This window comes from Lepidochelys olivacea (assembly GCF_965140295.1).
Source record: "Lepidochelys olivacea isolate rLepOli2 genome assembly, chromosome: 2".
Taxonomy (NCBI): Eukaryota; Metazoa; Chordata; order Testudines; family Cheloniidae; genus Lepidochelys; species Lepidochelys olivacea.
The window spans coordinates 154,204,824-154,229,653 of record NC_140412.1 but is presented as its reverse complement, the minus strand read 5'-3'; the positions used below and the strand labels follow the sequence as shown (position 1 = coordinate 154,229,653).

The window sequence follows — 24,830 nt, the reverse complement described above, 5'->3', positions numbered from 1 at the left end:
TCTGCAATTTTTACTCAAATACACAGACTAAAATCCACTCCACCCTCAAAAAAAGCTGAGTATTCAAGCCTTTTGGGGGCAGACAGAAAAACAGTTCGGGCAGGCCAGCATATAAGGATATTGCGGCCACCAGCTATGCGTGAACAAGGATCAGTGGTCCAGTTTCCATTTTTGCCTTTTTATTAGTGCCTTCACATAAACTTACCTACAGTACTTCTGCCTACCTAAATTCCTGCTATGTTTTCAATCAACTGTAGTATTCTTCATTTCTCACTGTAAATTCTTAGGTAATGTTGACCTGCGCTATTTAATATTGCCATGTTTTAACCAGAGCTGGGTTCATTGCAGTGATTAATAAAATGATTCTTGCAAACATATTCCTTGTATCACATGAGGGACTGGCAGCATAATTTTGGCAGCGTGCCATAATCTCTATACATGCTAAGGCTAGGTCCCCACTACTATTGTACTAATCAGCTAACTTTAAATAGAATTTCATGAGGCAAGCAAAAGGCATGTCCTCTGTCCCAAAGCAATCTCCCTACTGAGTTTATAAAGTGGTCTTTAAACAATGGAGGTATTATAACTTCGGAAAATTGAATCTTTCATAATGAAAATTGTAAGGCAACCTAAATATAGGGGTTGCTGCAAAGTTTTGGAACCCTCAGAAGCAGAAATAGCCTGGATCCTGATGGATCAATTTATAGAAACAGGGGATGTGGGAGCGTGTAGCAGGTCAGACTTCTCAGCCACACCCAGGACCCAGAACCTGGCCCCAGAGGACCAATCCCCTTTACTACTTCACAGGTGCAGGATAAGAAGCCCTGGAGCACAAACAGCTGGGAACCAAGACAGCACTAAGTTAGACTCACTTCTACTGAGAGGTGTTAATAGTTCTATAGCCTTCACAAACCCTTCATTAAGCAAGACTTCATTCCCCACAGAGAGGCTACAAAAGCTGGGAATGTAGAATGCAGATTTCTAATATGTCAAACCCAATGACACCCCGTTAGCTCCACTGCCTCTCAAATAATTTGCCATATCTTTGACCTTGGCTACACTGTCAATAAAGCAGAGCTTCTCATGTTCCCATTGGGTACATGTATTATATACCCTCTTCTAGTGTTTGGTTTACAGAGGATAACTATTCTGTTGCTGCCAGGTAATTTAGTAAATCTTCGAACTTTAGTGGTAGAAGCCTGTGTTGCAGTGTTGAGAGGTTCAGGGTTCAAACTGTTGACATTACATTTGTACAAAACAGAGCTTGTTTTTAATTTTTTTTTTTTTTAAGACCAACAATGGAAATATTAAAAATGACATTATAAGAAAGTTATTTAAGGTTGCAAAGTCAAGCACTTCCTATGCAAATTAAATCTGGCCCCTTTACACATATGAATTATGAGATGGTGTTAACTGCATGATCACATACTATTTTTAGTGCACAGGACGGATGGCGGTCAGGGAATAAGTCAGAATTGTGTGCAGAAGCCCCTGCCTCGTTTGCTCTAGAATAGGCAGGTATATACAGAATGAGACAGGTGTCTTGTGGTTAAAACAGGCGAATGTCGCACAGGAGAACTCTCTTCTATTGTTGTCTCTGCCACAGACTTCCTTATGATGAGCAAGTCACATCAAAATGTTGGCCGGAGGCTACTATCTGTGTGTTCCTCATTTTCTGGGTGCCCAATTTGACGCACGTGGGGTGCGTTGAGCAGTCGGTTGCAAATTAAGTCAAACTGAAGCTGTGTATGCTCAACAGCTCTGGATGGAAGGATGAGGAAAGGGATGAGAGTCAGTCGGTTCGGAGTTCAAATTAGGGTTCTGCTAATGACTTGCAGCAGAACCTCTACTCCTAGGGGGAATTCTGTGCCAAAAAGTTAAAAATTCTGTGCACAGAATTTTAAAATACAACAAAATTCTGTATATTTTATTTGTCAAAATAACAATATAATCATGCCAGTTTCAATTATTTTGGTAATTTATTTTAAAATATCTGTCCGCAAATATGTCTAACAATACAGACAAAAAAAATTCAGAAAATGTTTTTTGACAAATAAGATTCTTTACTAGGCATATACTTTGAGTAATTCATTTAAACTACAATACAGATACGTATTTTTGGCACCACTCACAGAAGCGGTGCAAAGTCTTGGGGGGAGTCAGGGGTAACAGAGGAGCTGAGGGAGAGGAAAGGAGCCTGGGAGTGAACCTGGAGGGTTGTTGGGTGTGGGTGGGAAAAGCATGGAACAGGTTACTTTTCAGGGGGGGGAGAGGGGCGGGATTGTTAGAGAGTTGGGGAGCCTCCCCCATGCAGACTCCTAGCCTATGCCATTCAGTTAGGAATATCTGCCTCTGTCCCCGTGTGGCCCCACAGCCCACTTCCCATTCAGCCCCCGGCTCAATGCAGTCGCCCCACTAGATCCTGAGCCCGCGTCCTAGTCTGTCCCCACCACTAGCCGGTCTGAACCCGTCTGTGACACCACCCCCTACCTGCCCTGCGTACCCCTCTCTGTTTGTCTGGTGCACCCTCACCTGGCACCTCTCCGGTTGGCTGCCCTCTCTTCTGGCACCACAGCAGCCCCTAGTGGACAAAAGCTGTAACTGCAGCACCTCTCCAGCAGAATCTATATTTTGCAGAGAAAAAAATCTGCAGGCAACATGACTTCTGCATGTGCAAAGTGGTGCAGAATTCCCCCATGAGTAAACCTCAGGCAAGTCACTTTGTTTCTCCAACAATAATTCTCTCATCTCCCAGGGAGTTGAGTAGATAAGTTCCTTAATATGTTTGTGAGGCACTCAGATACTAGAGTGATGAACACCATAGAAAAGACCATTAGGAAATCACTAATTCTGTATTCAATGCAGAATTTGAGTTGTGTGCAGTAAACAAGGCACAAACCCATCCACTGAATAAGGATAAACAAGAATACCAAACAGCTGCCTCATTCACTGAGCACCATCCACCCTGTGCACTGAACGAGGCACAGTTCCTATGGGGGAAAATAAAACAGCATATGATCATTAATTAAAGACTGAATCATAATACATATGCTCCAAAGACCAAATTGAGATTTCAAGATCAACCTAAATTCTGACACTTCTAACTTTCAAGATCTTGACTTAGCACGTAAAAAGCTATTTTAAAACAGCTTTTGTCTGTAATATTTAGAGTACTTTTGAATTCTTCAAGATAAAAATGTGCAGGATGTCAGATACTACTATGAATAATTGCAGTTCCTACAATAATTATCTTGGTAAATAATTAACTTCTAGTTTTTTTAGGCTGCATTTTAACAATATCTATTGTAGCAAGATACCTTAAAAAATGTTTTTGTAAGGTACATATTTAATGTATTTCATAGAGAAAATAAGGAAGTTTTCTTCTCAATTGCAATAAGTAAAATGCAAAGAAATTGCAAAAGCCATTTATTCAGTTTTCACAACTACACGTGGATACTTGTAATAATTACTGGTCAACATAACTCCTGGTTTCTTAAAAATCCTTTGAAGTAAGTACTACCTTTATATACAGTAAACTTTAATCAGAGCTATGTATGCATCCAAGAGCAAAATCTGGCACTAAACTGGCAGATTATATAGTGTTGTTGTAGCTGTGTTGGACCCAGGATATGAGAGATACAAGGTAGATGAGGCAATATCTTTTACTGGGCCAACTTCTTTTGGTGGAAGATACAAGCGTCCGAGCTACACAGAGCTCTTCTTCAGGTTTGGGGAAGGAAGCAGAGTGTCTGAGCTAAAAAAATTCGGACAGAAGCTGGTCCACTAAAAGATATTACCTCACCTTCCTTGCCTCTCTGTGGATTATACATATATGCATTTGAAAATGTACTACTTGTTCCTGCTCCCTATGAAGAAGTTTTTAATTGACTTCTACAGCAGCGCTGGCTCTGAAATTCACTATAAATCAGATCCTATAAACATTTAATTATGCAAACAATCCTTACTCTTAGAAGCGTCCCACTGATTTCTGCTTGAGTAAGTGTTGCAGGATAAGATTCTATGATACTACCTACAGGCATAAAGTTAAGACTATCAGAGTATTCAGCTGAGTCAACAGAACTATTCACAGCATGTAATGTGATGTTTATGCCTTTGCAGAGTCAGGGCCTTATTTTGTATTACACGTGAAAATAAAGGAGGTTCAAAATCTTCTTCAGACTGTGTTTATATAAGCTGTACTTACTTCTCTTTTGAGTTCATTCATACACTGGCATGTTTTTAGTATGGCTACTTCCAAGTCTTCTGTGATATCCTTTGTTTTCTGGCTTTGCTACAAGGAAAAGAGAATAAAATATTTAAAAAAAAAATACCCCAAACGATGTACAAATTATCCCAGGCTGTGTTAATGCAGTAATCCAGTTTTAAGTACATTTTCTTTTTCTTTTTTTTTTTTAAAAAGAAGTTTTATATTAAGAATTCATTATTACTACTGCATTTGTTTATTCATCACTGAATCAAGAGTCTATTAAAAAAAACAATTAATGATGCCACACCATCAACTTTATTTTTATTCAAGAAGGATTTTTCAGGTTTGAACATTGTGTCCTTTCTGAGAAAAAGAGGGCTTTTTTATTTAGTATGAGCTATCAAATCTTTATGCCTGAACCATCCTGTTAGACTAGCTACAGCTATTCCAGTTTTTAAAAGCCCACAGTAGTAGATTTTATAAAAACCCTCATTATTTAAAAAAAGAGTAATTCACCAAATTAATGTTTGTCATTTAAATTCAAGAGGTTTATTTAATAAATAATAGACAATCTTTTTCTATGCCCTACAAATTTCAATTGTTCATGTAACGTAAGAATTATTGTTATGAATCTTTCATTCAATTTATACAAAAAGAGTGCTTTCGGGTTTGGAATTTGTGTGCATTTGCAAAACAAGACAACCTGCACAAAAGTGAAGGAGGATGCACATGGGGGCGGGGGGGAAGAAGGTAGGAGCTAAAAAGTTTCTCTTTCTCCAAAACTTGATGGGGAGGAAAAATTATCTTAATTAAGAGCATCAGCACAAGATGGATGTGGTCAGATTTAAACCTTATCTTGACTCTCTCTCTCTCTAATAGCTACAAACAGATTAACAACACAGATTCTGGATTGTGTGTGGCATAATTTTTTTTTTTTAAAGGAACAGCCGCCCAGTCTGATAATGTATCTTTTAAAACACATCTTAAACCAATATTCCTGATTGTTCAGGGTCTCTTGAATTTCTTTATACTTTCTTTCAATTGCCTTCCCCAGAAATGTACTCCATAACAACAGGCAAAAAAAATTAAATTAAAATGGAGTTTGTAATGTTTGCTTTGGGGATAATTACAATATTCTTGTAATGCTTTTTCCCTTATGTTTCTGATATGTTCTCTCAAATTTAGCTCCTGCTTAAAGCAATTTTTTGTCTGTCAGAATGTGACACGCTGGCTCAACTGAAAAGAAAGTCTCGGGAATGTCTAAACTCCTATGGTACTGGGTGGATTTGCAGTACCATGGGAGTTGTATGTTTCAACAAGCCACTTTCATTAGAAGTTGTCAGTACCGATAAATGTCGAGTGCTTCAGAGGTAACCAAGCGGTATGAGATGGCAGTTTAGACTTCTGAAATACCAAGGGAGTCGCATGTCTAGGTTCTGAAGGTTACATACTAAAGTCTGTTGGTGTAAGCTTCTTGGAAGCAGAATGTTTCTCTCAGCTATCACAATCATGTTTAGATGATACTGAGGATGTTTTAGGTACTGAAGTATACTTGGTAGCATGGCTCTTAGAAGTGTTACCAGTAACCAAAGGAGGCTGGAACCTCAGCAGTACCCAGCATGGGACCTCAGCACTCGTACAGTTGATTTTTGCAGAGACCAAGACTTTTTCCTAAAGTGGACTCTTTATGAGGAGAACTAAAACTCTTTTTTTTAGGGGCCTTTCAAGAACCTTCTGATGCCGTTTCCCACAAAGGTTGGGGCAAACACAGTACTGAGGTGACTGGGGCACTAAGCTCACTCAGAGACCAATGTACAAGGGTGGGGGGGGGGAGGGGGAATCCTGGCCTGGATCTGAGACAGGGCAAAAACATTACATCATAAGTAAGGCTACGTTTATGTCATGGAGGAACTCCAGGACATTCTCTGCTTCAGCCCCAAGGGCTGCGGGATGGTGGAGCTGGCAGCCAGCGGGGCCCTAGCAGAATTCCAGCGACAGGCAACAGCAGCGACAGGCGGACCCCTGCAAACTCCTACCTTCTTCCCCCCCCCGCCCAGGCGGACCCCTGCAAGGTTCCAGCAACAGATGACGGACTCCTGAGGAAGCTCTCCTCAGGGATCTAGCGATGGGCGACAGCCTCATGTGGGGTGTGGGGGAGGAGCAGGATGCCTCGGACAAGCGGCTGGAGGTGTCCCGTTTTCTCTTTGGGAAATATGGTCACCCTGCAGCTTCCAACCGCCGCGGGCAGAAGGGGAACCCCACAGTTCCCAGCCACCATGGTAGCAGGGGAAACCATGGAGCTGCAGCAGCAGAAGTCACGGACAGGCCACTGCTTCTGTGCATTTTTGTTTAGTGTCCGTGACATGTCCATGATTTTTTTACTAAAAATAACCATGACAAAATCTTAGCCTTAATCATAAGGATCTCCCACTTTTGCCTAGCTCTGCTCTTAAAGTCTGAGCTAATATTGCACTTCTGCGGGACATGTATGTCCCCCAAACAACTAATGCATTGGAAATGTCTGCCACTGACAGGGATAGAGTCTCGTCAGGTGAGATAATGTTTAAATCCTAGAGATCCTGGCATATTCCCGCAACACATGCAACATTGAGAAAAATCTCTCTGTATGGGGAACCAGGAGAAGGAATAAACAAAAGTGAGACATTATGAAAGAAAACTTAACACGGATAACTACAACTAACACCAGAACTATAACTAAGAATTGCAAAGCTAAGCTTGAATAATAATAACAGTTGGCATGATAGATCTCAGGCCAAGGTAATTGAGAAGGAACCCATGAAGCCCTGTATATCCTTAGTAGAGGACATGAAGTTGTGAAGGGTGCATGCATGGGCTGAGCAGGTGCTGTTACCAAAAATCTCTGATCCAAGGTATATGCACGCCTCAAGTGGAGCACCCACAGGGACACTACTCAAACAAGAATCTTCCTTTCTTCTTCAAGTATTGGTTCCTATGTAGATTCATCGTAGGTGACTCCCAAGGAGCGTTTATTGAGGAGGCAGGTGCAAGGAAGTGCTCTGCACCACAGTTCATAGGATCACTGAACCAAAGGAAGCATCCTCAGCTAAGGCTTGCATCCGGGCATTGTGCCTCGTAAACATGTGAAAGGAGCCTTAGGTTGCTGCTTTACAGGTCTCAGGGAGTAGGATTCCTTGCAGAGAAGCTCACTCCATGAAGGGAGCTTAAGTTCTGGTGGAATGAGCCCTGACAGACTGAGTAATGGAAGTGGGTAACTACAGAGATCTTCTAAAGAGCCTTGCCTTATCCAGGTACAAGGACGGAGCTCTACATTCTGAGAGAGTGGTCTCCTGTCCTCCTGTTATTGTCCCCCCCTCTCACCTGGTAGGGGCGATAGCTGTTAAGGTGGCCATTTTCATCGATAAAAGTAAGAGGTGTGACAAAGTTCCTCCTCGGTGAGTCCTGGGCTTTTTGGTGGATTTGCTCACCTCAGAGGTTCACGGCAGCCTTCAGTTTGGCCGCTTCTGCTGTTCACTCAGCTAACCTCATCACTAGCCAGCATGGGGGAAAACGGAGAACAATCTCCGCAGTCTCTGTTGTCCCACCTAGTGGGTCAGGGACAGGCCAGATCCCTTTCCAAATTAGACCTTCCCTTCTGGTGTTGCTCAAAGACCAGCTCAACTCCTCCTGTGTCCGATCAGGAGTTGGAGGGATAGGGGGAACCGGGCCCGCCCTCTACACCAGGTTCCAGCCCAGGGCCCTGTGGATAGCAGCTGTCGACAGTGTCTCCTGAATCAGCTGCGTGACACCTACAACTCCCTAGGCTACTTCCCCATGGTCTCCCCCCAGCACCTTCTTTATCATCACTGCAGGATCTTCCTCCTGAAGCCTGATAACGCTTGCACTCCTCAATCCTCCAGCAGCACACCTTCTCACTCCCTGCTCCTTGCATGCCCTCCACTAACTGATGGGAGGTCCTTTTTAAACCAGGTGTCCTGATTAATCTGCCTGCCATAACTGATTCTAGTATGTTCTTAATTGGCTCGCCTGTCTTAACTGGTCCTAGCAGATTCCTGACTGCTCTAAGGCATCCCCTGCTCTGGTCACTCAGGGAACAGAAAACTATTCATCCAGTGGCCAGTATATTGGCTTTCTACCAGACTCCTGTACCCCACTGGTCTGGGTCTGTCACATAGCGTACAGGAAGCCAAGTGATCTAGTGGCAGGTTCCTATCCTGCAAAAGCATCAGATTCGAATCTTGATACTGATGGGAATGTTCTGACAATGTCTTTTAAGAACATTGCTGATATAGAGTGGGTGAAAATTAAGCAGTTCACCACCACAGGATGAAAGGCTAAATGTACCCATAGCGAACTAATGTACAGGCCTGATGACTTCAAGTAGAGGAGAGGAGATTGTCCAGGACAAGAGGAAATCCAGACTCCTCCAGACGCAAAGCATGCATCTGGCTCTACAGGAAGAACGGCTTGCATTTGGTAACATAACACTTTCTTGTAGAAGGTTTCTTACTATTGGGAAAAATGGATTGAACCTACTCTGAGAAGAATTTCTAAGCTTGTTGCACATCCAAAAACCAGGCTGCCAGATGGAGGGATGGTTAGTCCTCCCTTTGCTCTGTGACAGCAGGTCCGGAAATGACCGCAGGTGAACGCACGGGGGGGAGGCTATCGGCACAGCCATCGTGAACCAGAACTGTTATGGCCACCATGATGCTATTAAAATCACTGTTGCTTTGTCCCACTTGATCTTTTAGAGGGTGCGATAGGAGGGGAATGGGAGGGAAAGCATACATCAGTGGGCCTGATCATTGCATCCTGTCTGGAGTCATGCCTCAGGGCATCTTGAGAGCAACAGGCAGGGCAATGGTATTCCTGGATTGCAAAGAGGTCCCATGATGGGAATCCCCACTGATGAAAAAATCTGCTGGACCACTGATGAGTGGAGTACCAACTCGTGATCCTCGCGAAAACCTTTGCTGAGAGAGTCTGCTAGGGAGTTCATTACCCCAGCAGGTGTACTGCAGAGAGGGTGATCTGATGCCAGATGCACCAATGCCAGAGCATGACTGTTTCCCTGCAGAGTGGGGTGGACCTTGGTCCCCCCCGTGCCCCCCAGCTTTGTTATATAGTTAACAGTAGTTATGCTGTCCAACCTGACCCAGATGTTATTGGATTGGATAAAGGTCAAAAACTTTTTGCATACTTTGTGTTGTGCTCAAAGCCGAAGAAGGTGGATGTGGAGTGTGGACTCTGTGTCCTGGTACTGTGAGCTCATCCAGGAGTGCTACCCAGCCCAGCAGAGGCACTTGTAACAAGCGTTTGGGGGGAGAGAGGGGGGCGATGGAAACAAACCGCTATATAAACATTGTCCCTCTTGTCTTATTATGGGAATGATGTCTGGAGACTGAGGAAATCGAGACACTTTTCTCTGCTTGGAGCACAAACCTTCCTCACCCAATCCCAGAGACCGCAATGGGGGGGGGGGTCACAGATGCATGCAGCCATGTGACCTAGCAGGGATAGATTGTTGTCAGAGATGAAATGAAGTTAAATGAGGTCTCTCATCACAAGGAATCTGTTCGGTGGTAAGTAGGCCCTGGTTCCAGCTGAGTCCAGATTTGTGCCAATACATTCTATAGTTGTTGTGGGTATTAAAGTGGACTTTCCTGGATTTACCTGAAATCCCAAGGAATTACGCAGGCCAAATAAGGAGGTGAATGATGCCTATATCTCCTGAAGCAATCATCCCATGAGCAGCCAGTCATGTAGGTAGGGAAATATAGGGTGGTTCTGATGGCTGTGGTGGCCGCACACCAGCACCAAGACTTTTGTAAAAACAGTTGTCCAAGACAAGAGGAAATCCAAACTCCTCCGGAGACAAATTATGCATCTTGCACCACAGGGAGAACTGCTCCCATTTGGCAGCATAACACTTTCTTGTAGAGGGTTTCCTGTTACTGGGAATGTCAAGGACATTCTTCAAAAGGCCAGAGTAAAACCTTGTACTGGAAATGCTTTACGCCCACAGTGAAACGCAGGAATTTCCTCGGCACTGGATGGTATCTATATGGAAATAGACGTACTTCAAATTGAGAGCCGCACAGTCACCTGCATTCAGGGAGGGGATTATAGTGGCCTGGGTAAAATCATCCTGAATGGCAGATGAAAATGTTCAGCTGCCTGCGGTCTAGGATGGGTCTCCAGCCAATTAGAAAGTATTTGGAGTAAAAGCTCTTCCACCCACTCCTGTGACAAGGGGGTAGAGGCTCTACTGCCCCTAACTAGACTAAAGAGTCCAGCTCCTTGCTGAGAATCCTCTCGTGAGAACCGTCCCTGAATAGGGATGAGGAAGGGGTTTTTGAGGAGGGGAAGCAGGAATTCAATCATGCACCAGTTGCAATGATGTCTAAGACCCATTTGCCTGGTATTATACACTGCTATGTCAGAAGGAAATGAGCCAGGTGGCCACCAAAAGGTTTGACGGAGACTGGTTGATAGCTCTCGAGTGTTCCATCAAAATGTCGTCTTGGTAGGCAGCTGAGTCCAGAGAGGGTATGCTGGTGGTGTAATGTCTACCACACTGCACACTCTGGTGTTTTCTTGGTGGCTCACAGATCTTCTAGTGGTAGCACTGCTGAGGGATTGGCCAGTATCTGTGCGGCAGTGACTTAGAATATTTCACGTGAGGAGCCAGGATGTATAATTGCAAGGAGCAGAGGCATACTAATCCTTAAAGGTATAAAGTGACATACCTTCTCTCACTGAAAAGGTTGTTACCCTCAAAGGGGAGATCTTCAGTTGTCTCCTGGACCTCCACTGGGAGCCCAGAGGGCTGCAGCCAAGAGGCCCACCACATAACCACCGAGGTTGCCCTGACACAGGAAGCCATATCCACTGCATCAAGTGACAATCTGTCTACCAGCTTCCCTTCATTTAAGACAGACCCCAGTTTCAGGTTACATTCCAGTGGTACTAAACTGATGATCTCTGACTGTGTGGCGTAATGAATAAAATCATATTTTGACATGAGTTCTTGGTAGCTCACAATATGGAATAGCCTGGATGACAAAAAGTTCTTTATGCTGAAGAGATCTAGTCTCTTGGTATCCTTGTCCAAAGGGGCAGACTTAGATGACAAGGGACTTCAACCCAAGTGGTGATGGAGGAGAACCAAGTTCAGGTTACAGTTTAAAACCAATATCCCGCCCCTTTGAGGGAACAAAACATTTTTTCTCAGCCCTCTTTGACAGCTGCTGTGTGCCACATATCCCTAGCAGGCTCCAAAATGGCCTAGGGAGAGCCACATAGGAAGGAGCTATGGACTGAAGAATGTCCATGGGTGAGATCCTGAACCTTTTTCAGCAATCCTCATCAGCAGTTCCTAGCACTGTCTGTTCTCATCCGGAAGGGAGGGAGAGGCCAGCACCACTGCCTCATCCAGAGAAGATGCTGCTGTCAGCACACCTGCCGGCACACTGGCTGTTCTTGCTTCTCCACTTTCTCTGAGAGGTGTGAGGCTCCTTTCTTAGAGGCGCTGTCTGCCAAAAGTTGTGCCCTGGGTTCTCACAGTCTGGAGCTCGATGACATGGATCCAAACAGCTCCTGTGTGGCCAATGGGTGGGATCATATGGGTATGGAGGTGGGCCACCACTTATCTCTAGCTCCACAGTATGTGTCACTGGGATGTAGGGGCCTCTGGACTGCTGTCCCAGGTACCATCTGTCTTGTAGCACCACAGTCAAAGGCATATCTCAGCAACCAGCAGTTTGACATTGTCAAAGCACCCATGGGCCAGCCACTGTTTGGGACCATAGAATGACATGTGGATGGTGTAATGATGCCTCTCACCAGAACCAGGTTTAACAGGATCAGCAACTCAGGGTCTGGGTAAGGCACCAGGTCCTTGAGAAGGGTGTAATGAGGTTTAGTGGGAGAACTGGCTGGGGTCTTCAGAGAGGTTGGTCTGCTGGTGCAAGCGTGGCCATGGTGGCCCTTAGTGCAGCGTGGTATGGCCGGCGCAAATGGCAAGTGATCCTTTCTAACTACAACTAAACTAACTTACATGTCAAAGTCTGGGCTAATGTTTGAGGGCTATGGACATAGGAGGGCTCTGTCTCAGATCATAGCCAACAGAAAGGATCTGGAGATCAGAGAGGAACTCAACAGTAACAGAAATTTGTCAGGACCTTCAAGGAGAGGGGTGGGTGTCACTTAGCCCATGAAAAGTAAGCCCTGCAAGAGGAGAGAATTTGGGGGATATGAGCTGGGGAGACTAAAGATGCTCCAGATACATTAAAGTCATTACAAGAATCTGATCAGTGGGGATCTCGCTGAGAACGAAGGCCTTCTGGTAGGTGAGCTGAGGCGGGGACAGAGATCGCGGCAAAGGAGACCTGCAACTGCGGTCCGATGCCCAAGGGTGTTCCGCGAGTCTATGTTGCTGCACTCTGGTGGACTTGCCCTTCGGTGCTGGGGGCAGGGCCGACTCAGTCCCTTGGCGTGGCACCTGTGGAGCCGGTCGGCTTTGCTCTTTAGCCACCGGAAAAACTTTGGGCCCTGAAGGCCCCACTGTGGGCTGGGAGCTCCTGCCACTGCCTGGGGTGGGGGGACGGGTCCCTGATCGGGCTTGAGAGTCTGACTGCCGCAATACCCCTTTGAAGCCCCAAAGTGGGCACATTGCCCATAAGCCCACAGTCCTTCGGCGCCGAAGGGCTCCGCTTCTTCTGCCACTTCCTGGGCACCAGTGAGGGGGAGCGGTCTGAGCAGAGTCTGGTGCTGGTAGTGTGCTCCACACCAAAGCTGATCCACTCAGCATGGGGTCAGCCGTGGAGGACTCCAGCGCAGGACAAAGAGCCAATTCCATTAGGAGAGTCCTCAAGTGGATATCCCACTCCTTCTGGGTACGAGGGCAAAAGGTTTTACAAATATCACACTTGTCCTTCCTCGGGCTTTCTCCCAGACACTTGAGACGACTGTCGTGTGGATCGCTGATGGGCATCGGTTTGCTGCATGTTGAACATGACTTAAAGCCGAGAGAGTGGGGCATGCCCTGCTTGGGATGAAGTCCCAGATGGGACTAACTGCTAACAACTATACTTAACAGTTACTTAGGTAACGCTATCAACAAACTGTTTACAAAAAAGGCTCTAAGGCACGAAGTCCACTGTGGACAAGATGAAACCGCTAGCCTTTGCTACGCAAGTAAAGGCACTCGGACTAACCACTATGGGCAGTAAGAAGGAACGGAGAGCAGGGCCAGCGGCACCTGATATACCGCTGCGTGAGCACACTACTCCAGAGGGCGCCACAGCTGGCCCTAAGAATACCACTAAGGCAGAAATCTCTGGCAAAACCCAAAATGGAATTGACATGAGCAAGTACTCAAAGAACTTTAAAAACAAACAAACAAACAAAAAATAGGATAGACTGTGATCTCATCACGTGACTCCGTGATCTGGAGTATGGGCCTAGAAGGCACATCCCTTAATCAAGCCCTGAAAGGGGCAAATACAGAATGGAATATACTACATCTCCCATATATTATGGGAAATCAGTACTGGCAGACACAGAACCCAAGTCCCTTCTGCCCAGATATACAATGGATCCTAAATGCAAAATCCATTAAACTGAACCCCATAAGGCCATCTTTTACTGGAGTCAAGAGGAAGAATGGACACTGAGGGAGAAAGTCTAAGAAATATCCCTTCCATAGGGTATACAAAGTATCTTTGTCCTGAACAAAGAAAAGCCAAGGAACTGAAGCTTTCTAAACTGCTGTCAGACTTCAGTGACTACTAGTACAGTGCTAGTAAAGCTTTATCTTGCTTAGGACTCCCCAGAAGCATCTGCAAGAGGACTTTAAACATGAAGCAATAGAGGAAAGAAAAAAAGATCTTTTAAGCTGTTTCCCCAGGACAAAGGCATTTAAAGCTGGGGTAAGCTCTACCTGAAAATTGTGGCTATCCTTGTTTATGCTTGAGATTTGCACTGGTCCAGCTACATTGCCAAATTCCCAGTGTGGACATGGTCTTAGAAAGTCAGGTGCTACGCAAAGGAATCACAGACTATCAGGGTTGGAAGGGACCTCAGGAGGTCATCTAGTCCAACCCCCTACTCAAAGCAGGACCAATCCCCAATTTTTGCCCCAGATCCCTAAATGGCCCCCTCAAGGATTTGAACGTTCAACCCTGGGTTTAGCAGGCCAATGCTCAAACCACTGAGCTATCCTTGCCTCCCTCCCCTGCTTTCTGTAATGCTACTTGTGTATTCTTCGACATGCGAGTATGAGTGACACATGATCCTTGTTCAAAAGCTTTAAATATCAGTCCATAATTTTTTGTAAAAAGTAAATGGTAAGTAAGGTTTCTAATTAGACTACAGATTAACCCAGAGATGGGCAAACTACGGCCCGCGGGACCGTCCTACCCGGCCAATGAGCTCCTGGCCGGGGAGGCTAGAACCCGGCCCCTCCCCGCTGTTCCCCCTCCCCTGCAGCCACGCAGGCAGTGCAACTTGTGCCTGCCCACTTCCAGGCTTCCCAATAAGCCTGTCCTGCCACTCTGAGCGGCATGGTAAGGGGGTGGGGGGAGGGAGGTGTTGGGTAGGGGGTTCGGGGGGGGCAGTCAGGAGACAGGGAGCAGGGGGGTTGGATGGGGGTGGGGTCCCGTGGGGTTAGGGTGTCCCAGGAAGGGGGGACAGGGAGCGGGGGGGCAGTCAGGGGACGGGGTCCTGGGGCGGCAGTTAGGGATGGGTCCCAGGAGGGAGCAGTCAGGGGACAAGGAGTGGGGGTTGGTGGATGGGTCGGGGGTCCCGGGGAGCCTGTCAGGGGGCGGGGGTGTGGATAGGGGTCAGGGCAGTCAGGGGATAGGGAGCAGGGGGGTTGCATAGGGGGTGGGGTCCCGTGGGGGTGGTTAGGGGCAAGGGTTCCTGGGAAGCGGTCAGGGGGCAGGAAGTGGGAGGGGGCGAGGACCAGGCTGTTTGGGGAGCCACAGCCTTCCCTAACCAGCCCTCCATACCATTTCACAACCCCGATGTGGCCCTCGGGCCAAAAAGTTTGCCCACCCCTGGATTAACCCAATATCTTCCAAAGTGTGGGACACAGCCTGGGAAAGCACAGAGGAATCTACTCGAGAGAACCCAGGCCTCTCAATTATTCTCCAGAGCCTCAGCTTCCATTAAAAACATCAGTCTCCACCTGTTAAGATTAGGAAGAAAACCTTGAAAATGTGACCCAAATATGAGCGTGATGTCTGTCCATTTGAGGCACCTTACAGACTAACAAATTTATTTGAGCATAAGCTTTCGTGAGCTACAGCTCACTAACACAGCTGCTACTCAGAAACCTGTCCATTTGAGTGGACACTCATTCTGAGCAGACTTTCAACATTACATCGGAGGGCTGATAGGGCTGCACAATTTTTTTCATATTCCTGAAAGGGAATTTAGCTTTCAAAAGTTTTGAACGTTCTGGATTAGCCTGTACACTGAATTTCCGTGAAACAAAAAAAACTGACCACCTCTACCAATTTAAAACCTCCACAAGTAACAAAATTATTTTTGAACACTAAAAATACTGGAAAAGTAGGACACATGACTAGGTGTTCCATTAGTATATTTTAAAATATTCCACTGGCTACTACTTTTGTTTTTAATTAAGAAGCTAATGCTCTCTTTTTTTGGGAGAGAGAAAATAATTAAAAGAATTACTGTTGAGTAATGAGATAATCAAGTAAGGAGCTACAACGGTCTCTGAAAAGAATGCCATGCAATTGTTCACCGCAAGGATGGTAGCCAGAATTCAGAGCATTATGGGGTCAGAGAAGGAGATAGACTAAAACAATGGAAAACTACATTGCTCTTGCAGCCTTGAGGATATTTTAGAGGACTGGGGTGGAGGTTGCTATAAAGAACTGCTTTTTGATATATTACATGCATTCTGTTTTCTTAAACCAAAAAAGACGAAAAGTCTAAAAAATATGTTTTTCTTTCCAAAGTATAGATGAAAAGATTTACTTTGCTAAAAAGCTCTTACAGCTTGCATCCACACTGAAACCAGCTGCTCTAGTTCCATTTTAGCCTGCTTGGACTGCTCCAAGATGCGTTCTCTGTGTTCATGGCTGGTGTAGGCAGAATCAGTAAAATCTTCTGTGTGTTCCAGAATGAGTTCCAGCATTGTTGAAAGATTCTCCTTAGAAAGAAAATAAAGATTCTCCCGAAGACCTTCCACCTTATTCTGTAAAAGATAAAATTCAGTTCCCTGTGAATCACTCATGTAAATACAGATAGTGCATGTATCGTGCCTCTTCTCCCACCCTTCAGCTTTCCTTTAGCCTATTGTTCTCACTTTCTGCCAATGAGAAATTATTTTCCCCACCCGCAGCCATCCATTTTGTTTCTTCACCTACTAGCACCATTAGCAATGTTATTTGTATCTCACCACTGAAACAAACAGCAAAGTTAAGCATATTTCAATATTTCTGTGCTATAATAGTTCTGCTGTGAATAGGAAGATAAACCCAATCTAGTGACTGTTGCTAAACATAATGTGGTATTCATGTTTTGTTTGGTCTTTTACACACCCTCCTGCATTCAAAATTTTTATAAAAATTTTACATATAGTAAAGTGCATATTCTTGGGCAGCCGCATCATGGGAATCTGGACCAAATTTTAGGTGCAGGGATATAGAAAGAAGAGTAGCACAACCTCCAGGGAATGGATATATCAGATAAACTCAAAGTCAGGATGCAAAGGGCCAAAAGAGCCTCTCCCCTGATTGCCATCCTGAGGAATAAATCTTGGGCAGGACAGACTGTCAAGTGTTCAGCTAAGAGATCCATTTAATCAGAAACATGTTCTCGGGGGGATGTGATATCCAATGGAATTTTAGCAGAGCAAGATTAAATGAGCAGAAGAGATGATTTTGGATTGGAACAATTTCTTCAAAATGACAGTTTGCTCTTTTACACTCTTTTCACAGAAGGGTGATGTTTTTAGTGTGTAGCTTTTAAAATGTTAGAAGTTTAATTACCAATGATCAACTAGGAGCTTCCTTAGTCCACCTCCTAATGACTTATTTTAGGGAAACGCTGGCTGTGACATTGTGGGTACATCTACACAGCACACTAAGCCCAGACCTGTGTGACCCATGCCTGCAGACTTGGCATTTCCACGTCTGCCCTTGAACATCCACAATGCATTAGAAACCCAGGCCTAACAGCCATGCTGGAGCATCCATACTACAATAAGCAGACCCAAGTCAAAGCTTCAGCTTTTGTGGGTGTGTGGGCTATTGCACTTTTGCCAGCTGTAGCTGTTCTAGGGCTTGGTTCACAGAGGGTGTTGGGAGAACTTGTCTGTCTATCCCATGGAAGTTAATTGAGTGTGTTTTCGGTGGTCTTACCCCATGAACACATCCTATCAACCTATTTTGTGTCCATATACTCCCAGCAGCCAGAGGAAATAGGGGTACTGTCATTTCAGTAACAACTCAGCTGATGCTGCTTATGCCTCTTGCCTTAGCCGCAGATTTCCCCTATTTATACCAGTGCTTCTGGAGAAGGGCCGCAAGCACAGACTGGTGGGATCACATTGTCATGTGGACATGGGAATGACCAACAGCAGGTCCTGAACTTTCGCATGAAGAAGCAGATGTTCCGGAGGTTTGTGATCAGCTTTCCCTATCTTCCAGCACCAGGACACCCATATAACAGAGGTCATGCTGGTCCAAACACAGGTCGCTATAGCCATAGGTATGCTGGCTACCCCAGACTGCTACAGTTTGGAATTGGCAAATCAATTGTGAGGATTGTTGTGGCAGAGATTTCTGAGCAGAGGATGTACCCAAAGGTGATGGGCATTACAAATGTTCCTGAAATAATTGCTGGCTTTCAGTTAATGAGTCTTCCAATCTGCGCCGGGACCACAGAGGGACTCATGCCTATAAATTATACACTGGAAGCATGAGTACATAAACCACAAAGTACTACTCCATCGTTATTCAGGCCCTGGTCAACCACAGGGGCAGATTCATGGACATTAATGTTGCATGCGCTGGCATGGTGCATGATGCCGGGGTCATGGAGAAGCTGGGACATTATTCCCATTGAATGACATGCTGATAAATGGAGTCACTGTCCCTACTGTTATTCTAGGAGATCCCACTTACCTGTTGCCATGGCTTATGAAACCATATCCTCATTTCAGAGGACCTAGCAAAAGAAGGTTCAGCTACACACCTCAGTAGCTACAGGAAGGTCCTGGAATGGAACGTTAACATCGTTGACTTGCTGCTTTATTCACTCTCTACATTGTTCTGTTGTCCCCCTGATCTCCAACACTGCCATCTGCTTGGATACAGTTTCGTAGACATGATTATTTCTTGTGCTCTTGATGAAGTTGAATGTTTTGCTCTCCTTGCACTAGAGTTTTACTAGAATCCAGCTCTGTTTCTCAGGCCAGCTGGCAATGTGCTTGATGCAGGACTTGATCTTACTGCTGGCCGTTCAAATACATGCTGGCATTGATTGTGTTTTCAGCTGAGCAGTCCATGTGGAAGTGAAGGGTTAAATGCCAAACAGCTGCATTTGAACCAGGACGTTGCTTTCAGTTCCTGGGAAGTGAGTGGAAAGCTTTGGGATTGAAGGGCTAGGAAGCACAGCCGCAGAGGACTGTGGGATATCATTGTTGGATTCTGAATCTGGCAACCTGGACTTGACCTAGCAGCCACATAGCAATGCCTGAGGCTTTGAATCATTTCAAGGGGGACTGAGGCTCTGACACACACCCCCCTCCCCCAGCAAGGTCTGTGAATCCGAGTGAATGATTTCAGTGTGGACAGAGGCCGGGCTCTGACATAGGTTTAAGGCCAAGCCCTGAGTTAGTGCTGTGTAGACATACCCTACTATCTGGGCCGCCTAGGAGTGAGAGTTGAGAACAGCACTTCAACATAGCATATAGAGCTGAATACATTTTGATCTACTCCCCTACGTGTTAGAAGTGGTTGGAATACGAGCAGGATGATGTGCAGTGGCAGCATCAGACAAACCATAACCATCTTTTTTCAAACTATAATGAACTTCTGGGAGCTTTGTGCAAGGCTGACATTGGAAACTGCCACTCATTCAAGATGCAGAGAAATTAGTTTCCTAGTGTACACATGTATTTTTGAAATTTATGCTGTAATCAAATTCTTTTAAGCCATAGAATAATAATACTGTCTTTATCCTTACCTTGAATTCTTTGATGCTAGTATATATACTTATGGGGGCCATTTCATTCTCTCCACTGGGTCTAGAGTCAGTTACAATCTCTATTACTTGCTCCAAAGCTAATCTCATTCGGTGAAACACTCCTTCTTTGTTTAAAAGAGCAGATTCACAGTCAGGATGCCTCAGACATGTCTTTAAAAGTAAATTTAACATATTACCCAAAAGTCCACATGTAATATAATGAAACAAATACTCATTTCTATACCCAGCCTAAAGCACAAATGTGTAATGTTATTGCAAATTCCCTCAATTAACTCACGATTGCATATGGCAACATTTTTAGCATTACTCATGGAAAAGCTTCTCTCCAACATCATTTTATGTTCAAATTTCTTTTGTTGCAATCTTTATAAATATAGCTGGGGAAACAGGGTTATGTTATTCCCACCAGCTACTATAATCTGTGGTTTACCACACTGAGTAAAGTATGAGAAGCCTTACCTTTGAAGCAGTTAGAAGCATCATGGTGCATTTCTCAAGGACAGCCCTAGCTGCTGCCATTCTAGCTTTTTTCTTTTCATCCTTTAAATCCTATGTAAAGGAAATGAAAACACTGAGTATTCTTGGATGATAGCTGAAGAAATTAGCTGCTTATAAACAAAGAAAAGAACCAACAAAAAGTTAAAAGTTGTCTTTTTTTTTTCCAGCTACTTTATGATGTGTGAGTCTTGAAATATCAGTCTATCCAACAGATAACTTCTTGGAAATCTAGAATACATGCAGAATTATGACATCACAAAACACAAAAGAAGAAACCTGAGCAACTGAAGGGAAAGACATTTTATGTCAGACTATTTGAAAACTATATTTTATTTCTGTTAACATCCATTTGAGTCAAACTCGTGGAAGAAAAGGTCTCCGATACATTCAATATCCCAGATCCTCCAGCTATGTCCTAAGAAAGTTCCCACTCCTTTAATTTGCTAATCCAAAGGAGTCCTCTTGAATAAACAGGAAGGCAAGATATGACATTTTAATGTAAAAACTAAGCAAAAAAATCCATCCCAAAATAAAATGGTGGGCAGGGAAGTGAGAGTGAAAGGTAGAGGGAGAAATCAGATCCTCAATACATCATAAAGCAAATAAGAAGCATAAACCAACTACCTTTTTGTTAGATCACCTTTGAAAAACTCGCAAACCAAAGAATGAGAAATCTTCATAAAGGAAGAGGCTATAAAATTATTCTTCTTTTAAAAAGAATAGTATTACGTAATTACAACCTTGGTGGTTAAAATATTAAGTGCATAAAATTTTACTTGATGAAACACTTAAGTGGCTTAGCTAGAAACCAATCTATTTGTACGGAGAGGAACTCAATAACAGCAGAAATTTGTCAGGAAGTTCCCAGGAGAGGGGTGTGTGTCACTTAACCCATGGAAAGTAAGCCCTGCAAGAGGAGAGAATTTGAGGGACATAAGCTGGAGAGAGGAAAGATGCTCCAGACACACTGAAGTCATTATAAGAGCAAAGAGTTAAAGATGAAAAAGGTCTTCCACACACCAGCAGAACTCAGTTGCATAGTGTCTTAATCTTTAAAGAAATGAGGGCCCTTTCATCACTCCAGCTCAAATACTCTTAAGTTCTTCTTTGAGCAGATGATCACGTGGGTGCTCAACCGTACGCTGTACACTTGCCTGTGCACTCTCCATTGGAAATTGTAAACAGCAGCGTCCACAGGTCTATGCCTGCACAGTGCAGCACCTAGTGCTCCAGGCAAGGGCATATAGCTAGGCGCAGACTCGCCACCACTCCAACTCCTGCTCAACCACCTGAACAATTGAGCAAATAGAGCAACTGCAGAATGCTGCTTCCTAGATGCGTTTTCACCTTTCTTACTTATTTGCTTCAATGACTATTTTTTCCAGTTTTGTTAATTTTTCTTAGTTGTAGCACAATTTTGTCCTTGGGGGATTTCCCCCTCCCTAAATTTCTTGACCTTGCAGGCTTTGTGGTCTATGGCACTTCCCTGGACTATGTCCAAGGCCTCAAGGTACAAGCCCTACCAAACCTGCCCACAAATCTTTTCACCACAGCAACAGGCACTCCAGCTGTCTACAGGGCCTTGGAGAACCTCACATCCCATCCAAATGCAAAGTCTACACGGAGTTTAAGGGCAGGTCCCACAAGGATAGAGAAGCTAGACTCAAGCTCTTCCTAACGGAATGCTCCTTATCTCCGGCGGAGTCCAATTCCCTCTCCCCCGCCCAGTACACCGGGCTCAACCTCTCAGGCCATACCAGTGACTTCAAGTGCTCTGGGGCAGTTTCAGAGATGAAGCCCACTGAGAGAAGAAAACTCCTTTTTCCCCACCAAAGACTCTCGAAAGATGAGTAGGTCACCTCTTAGAGCAGACTCAAGGGAGACCTTGCGTGCCACAATGGGTACAGCCCAGGCTCCAGCTGACTCTAGTACCAAGGTTTTGGTACCGGCTAGATCAGGGATCTCAAACTCAAATCACCATGAGGGCCACATGAGGACTAGTACATTGGCCTGAGGGCTGCATCACTGAAACCTTTTCATACAATGATACGAAAGTATAGTAAAAAATGAAGAGTAATATAGTATGTTATTAAAAGTCAATGTATTAACATTTTTAAACTGTAATGCAAAGAGGGATTTCAATAAAATATAAACACTCAGTAATGTTTGAAGCTTGACTGCCAGTGGAGTCAGTGCCTATGGTGGGCCGCAGGAAGTAACTGTGGGCCCCGTGTTTGAGACCCCTGGCCTAGCTGTCACCTCAGTTGGAGAAGTCATCAACAAAGCAGCACCAAGAGGAACCTTCCTCTGTACCATCTGACACCTCTAGGCAGTGAGATTCATCTAAAACCAGAGACTCTTAAGAAGACCACTTCAAGGGCACTGGTACAGACAACCTCTTGGAGCCAGAGACCCCATTCAGACCAACTGCTGATCCATCTTCCTCTTGACATAACCATTCTAAGCACTGAGACATCACCTCATCCACCTCTCCAATACCACATGCATCTCTAGCACTGCAGCCATCCCCATTTCAGGACCTGGTACTACCTCAGGCTCCTACTGCTCATTATCATAGCCCTCCAACGCCCTCCAGATTTCTTCCTCCCAAGGATCTCATCTCAGATGAACTGCAGTACTCTCTCCTAAAGGGCACGGTAAGAGACTCTTCCTCAATGCCACTTCAACAGTTGGTGACTGACCCTTACTCGCAAGAACAAGACCTGATTCTCTGCCTCGAGTACCAGACACCAATGCCCAAAGACTCACTATTCAACTCGGAAAATGACATCCTCAGACTCTGAGGTTTTCATACAGGGCTCTATCTCAACACCTACCACACTACGCCTCTTGAGACATACCCTGAAGATGACTTTCTAGAGCCAAGCAGATGCCCTAGGTTCCCTGAGCACAAATACCTGTGGGGATTCTTCCCCATCCACCTCTTCAGTGGGACTACTGGAAAGCCTGGGTAGGTTATGGCACCCAATCTACAGAGTACCAGCCCACAAAAAAACAACAGAAAGACCTGCCAGTACTGCAACAGCCACTGGCACTGCAAGATAGCCCACTAGTACTGAACGTTTCCCTGTTACCCGAGAAGACTCACGAGAAGCGAGAGGCACCAAATGAAGGGTCACCCCCTTCACCCAAGTCTTCCTTATCCCTGACAAGGCAACGATGCTGCTGCTGCCATGGCCTTCTTATGAAGATCACTTTAGGGCCTTCCAGGACTTAATGAAGTGGTCAGCAGAATCCCTCCAGATTCCATTGGAGGAAGTCCAGGAGCCTCAACATTCCCAGGTGGACATTTTACATATCATCCCCCCCGCAGAGTAAGATATCCCTACCCATCAATGAGGCACTGTCATCACCAGCATGTAATCTATGACACTATCCCATCTACTTAAAAGAGTCGGAAAAAAAATATTACATTCCAGTCAAGGGAATGGAGTATTTCTTCTCTCATTGCTCCTCAACTCTTTAGCTGTAGACATGGTCAATGACTGTCAAGCTCGCTCCAGATTCCCTCCTTCTGAGAAGGTGTCTAATCACCTAGATTTCCAGAGTAGGAAAAGCTATTTGTCAGCTGCTCATCAATTTCAAGTTGCGAACTACCTGACCTTGATAAGTAAAATGTGATTTTACATAACTATACAAAGTTTGCTCATTTTCTAGAACTGCCACAAGACCAAAAGGAACAATTTCCAGCCCTCATTTCAGAGGGTCAGTTGACTGTTAAAGCTTCCCTGCAGACTACTCTCAGTGACACTGACATGGCTTCACAGTCCTTAGCCACCATTCTAGTACTATCTGCAACAGATCTACAAAGACCCTTAGAAGAGGATTACTCTCCTCTACAACCACCCAGCCTGCATCTTTCTCTAAGTCATCATTTTGACAATAGGGTCAAGGGCCTCAAAAAATCTTTTCATAAAGACCCTCTAACTGCACCATTCTGCCATCTACTCTCCTTCTGGAGATTGCCTATTCCATTCCTACATGCCTGGGAGTTTATCACCACAGACAAGTGGATTCTAGGGGTGGTCACTACAAGATACTCCATTCATTGCCATTCTGTCCTGTCCAGCCTCCTTTTCATTCTTCCTCTTCAGGGATCTCTCTCACAAGGATCTTCTAATGCACTAAGTCCAATCTCTCCCGCACTTAGGGGCAATCAAGCCAGTTCCTTCTCAATTTGTTGGAAAGGGGTTCTATTCCAAACATTTCCTGGTTCTCAAAAAAGTGGCAGTTGGAGGCTGATATTAGATCTTAGGAATCTGAACACCTATATCCTATTACAGTACTTCAGGATGGTGATGTTAGCTACCATAATCCCACCCATAGTTCCAGGGGGTGTTTCGTTGCCCTCCACCTCCAAGATGCCTATTTTCACGTGTCTAGTCATCCCTCCGTCAAGCATTCTTTGCTTTTTGCAATAGGCTCAGAACATTACCAATACCGTGTCCTTCCCTTTGGGATATCTGTGGCCCTGAGGGTCTTTATGAAGGTCTTCTCAGCAATAGCATCTCACCTGTGCTAGTGGGGCATCACATTTTTTCCGTATCTGGACGACTGGCTCCTCAGAGGCCACTCTACCTACAAGGCCCAGTCAGTAACAACCAAGGCTGTAGCCCTATTTCAGTTTCTGGGCCTCTGCATCAATCTAAAAGAAGTCTACGTTAATACTAGTTAGAAGGAGGAGCAGCAGCAGATCGACCCAGAGCCGGATATGAGTACAGGCTTCTTTATTGAGATACTTGTTCCCCTGGACCCAATTGTCCAGTAAGCACTGAATTAGTTACAGCACACTTTTTGTTTAGGTTAGTATGTACACGCCTACATCTGCTACAACACCCCAAAAACCCTTAACAAA

At 44.9% G+C, this 24,830-nt stretch overlaps 1 protein-coding gene across 2 annotated transcripts in view; it reads right to left on the bottom strand.

Annotated features, from left to right (window-relative positions):
- Nucleotides 1-24,830, bottom strand: part of CTNNAL1 (catenin alpha like 1) — a 138,566-nt gene that overhangs the window by 58,052 nt on the left and 55,684 nt on the right. For both annotated transcript variants that reach the window (XM_084620180.1, XM_084620179.1), the window contains exons 5-8: nt 19,916-20,005; nt 19,436-19,606; nt 16,239-16,439; nt 4,205-4,291 (exon numbers count right to left, since the gene is read on the bottom strand). In XM_084620180.1, coding sequence (XP_084476306.1) covers nt 4,205-4,291; nt 16,239-16,439; nt 19,436-19,606; nt 19,916-20,005 — 549 coding nt within the window. The remainder of the gene's footprint in view (nt 1-4,204; nt 4,292-16,238; nt 16,440-19,435; nt 19,607-19,915; nt 20,006-24,830) is intronic.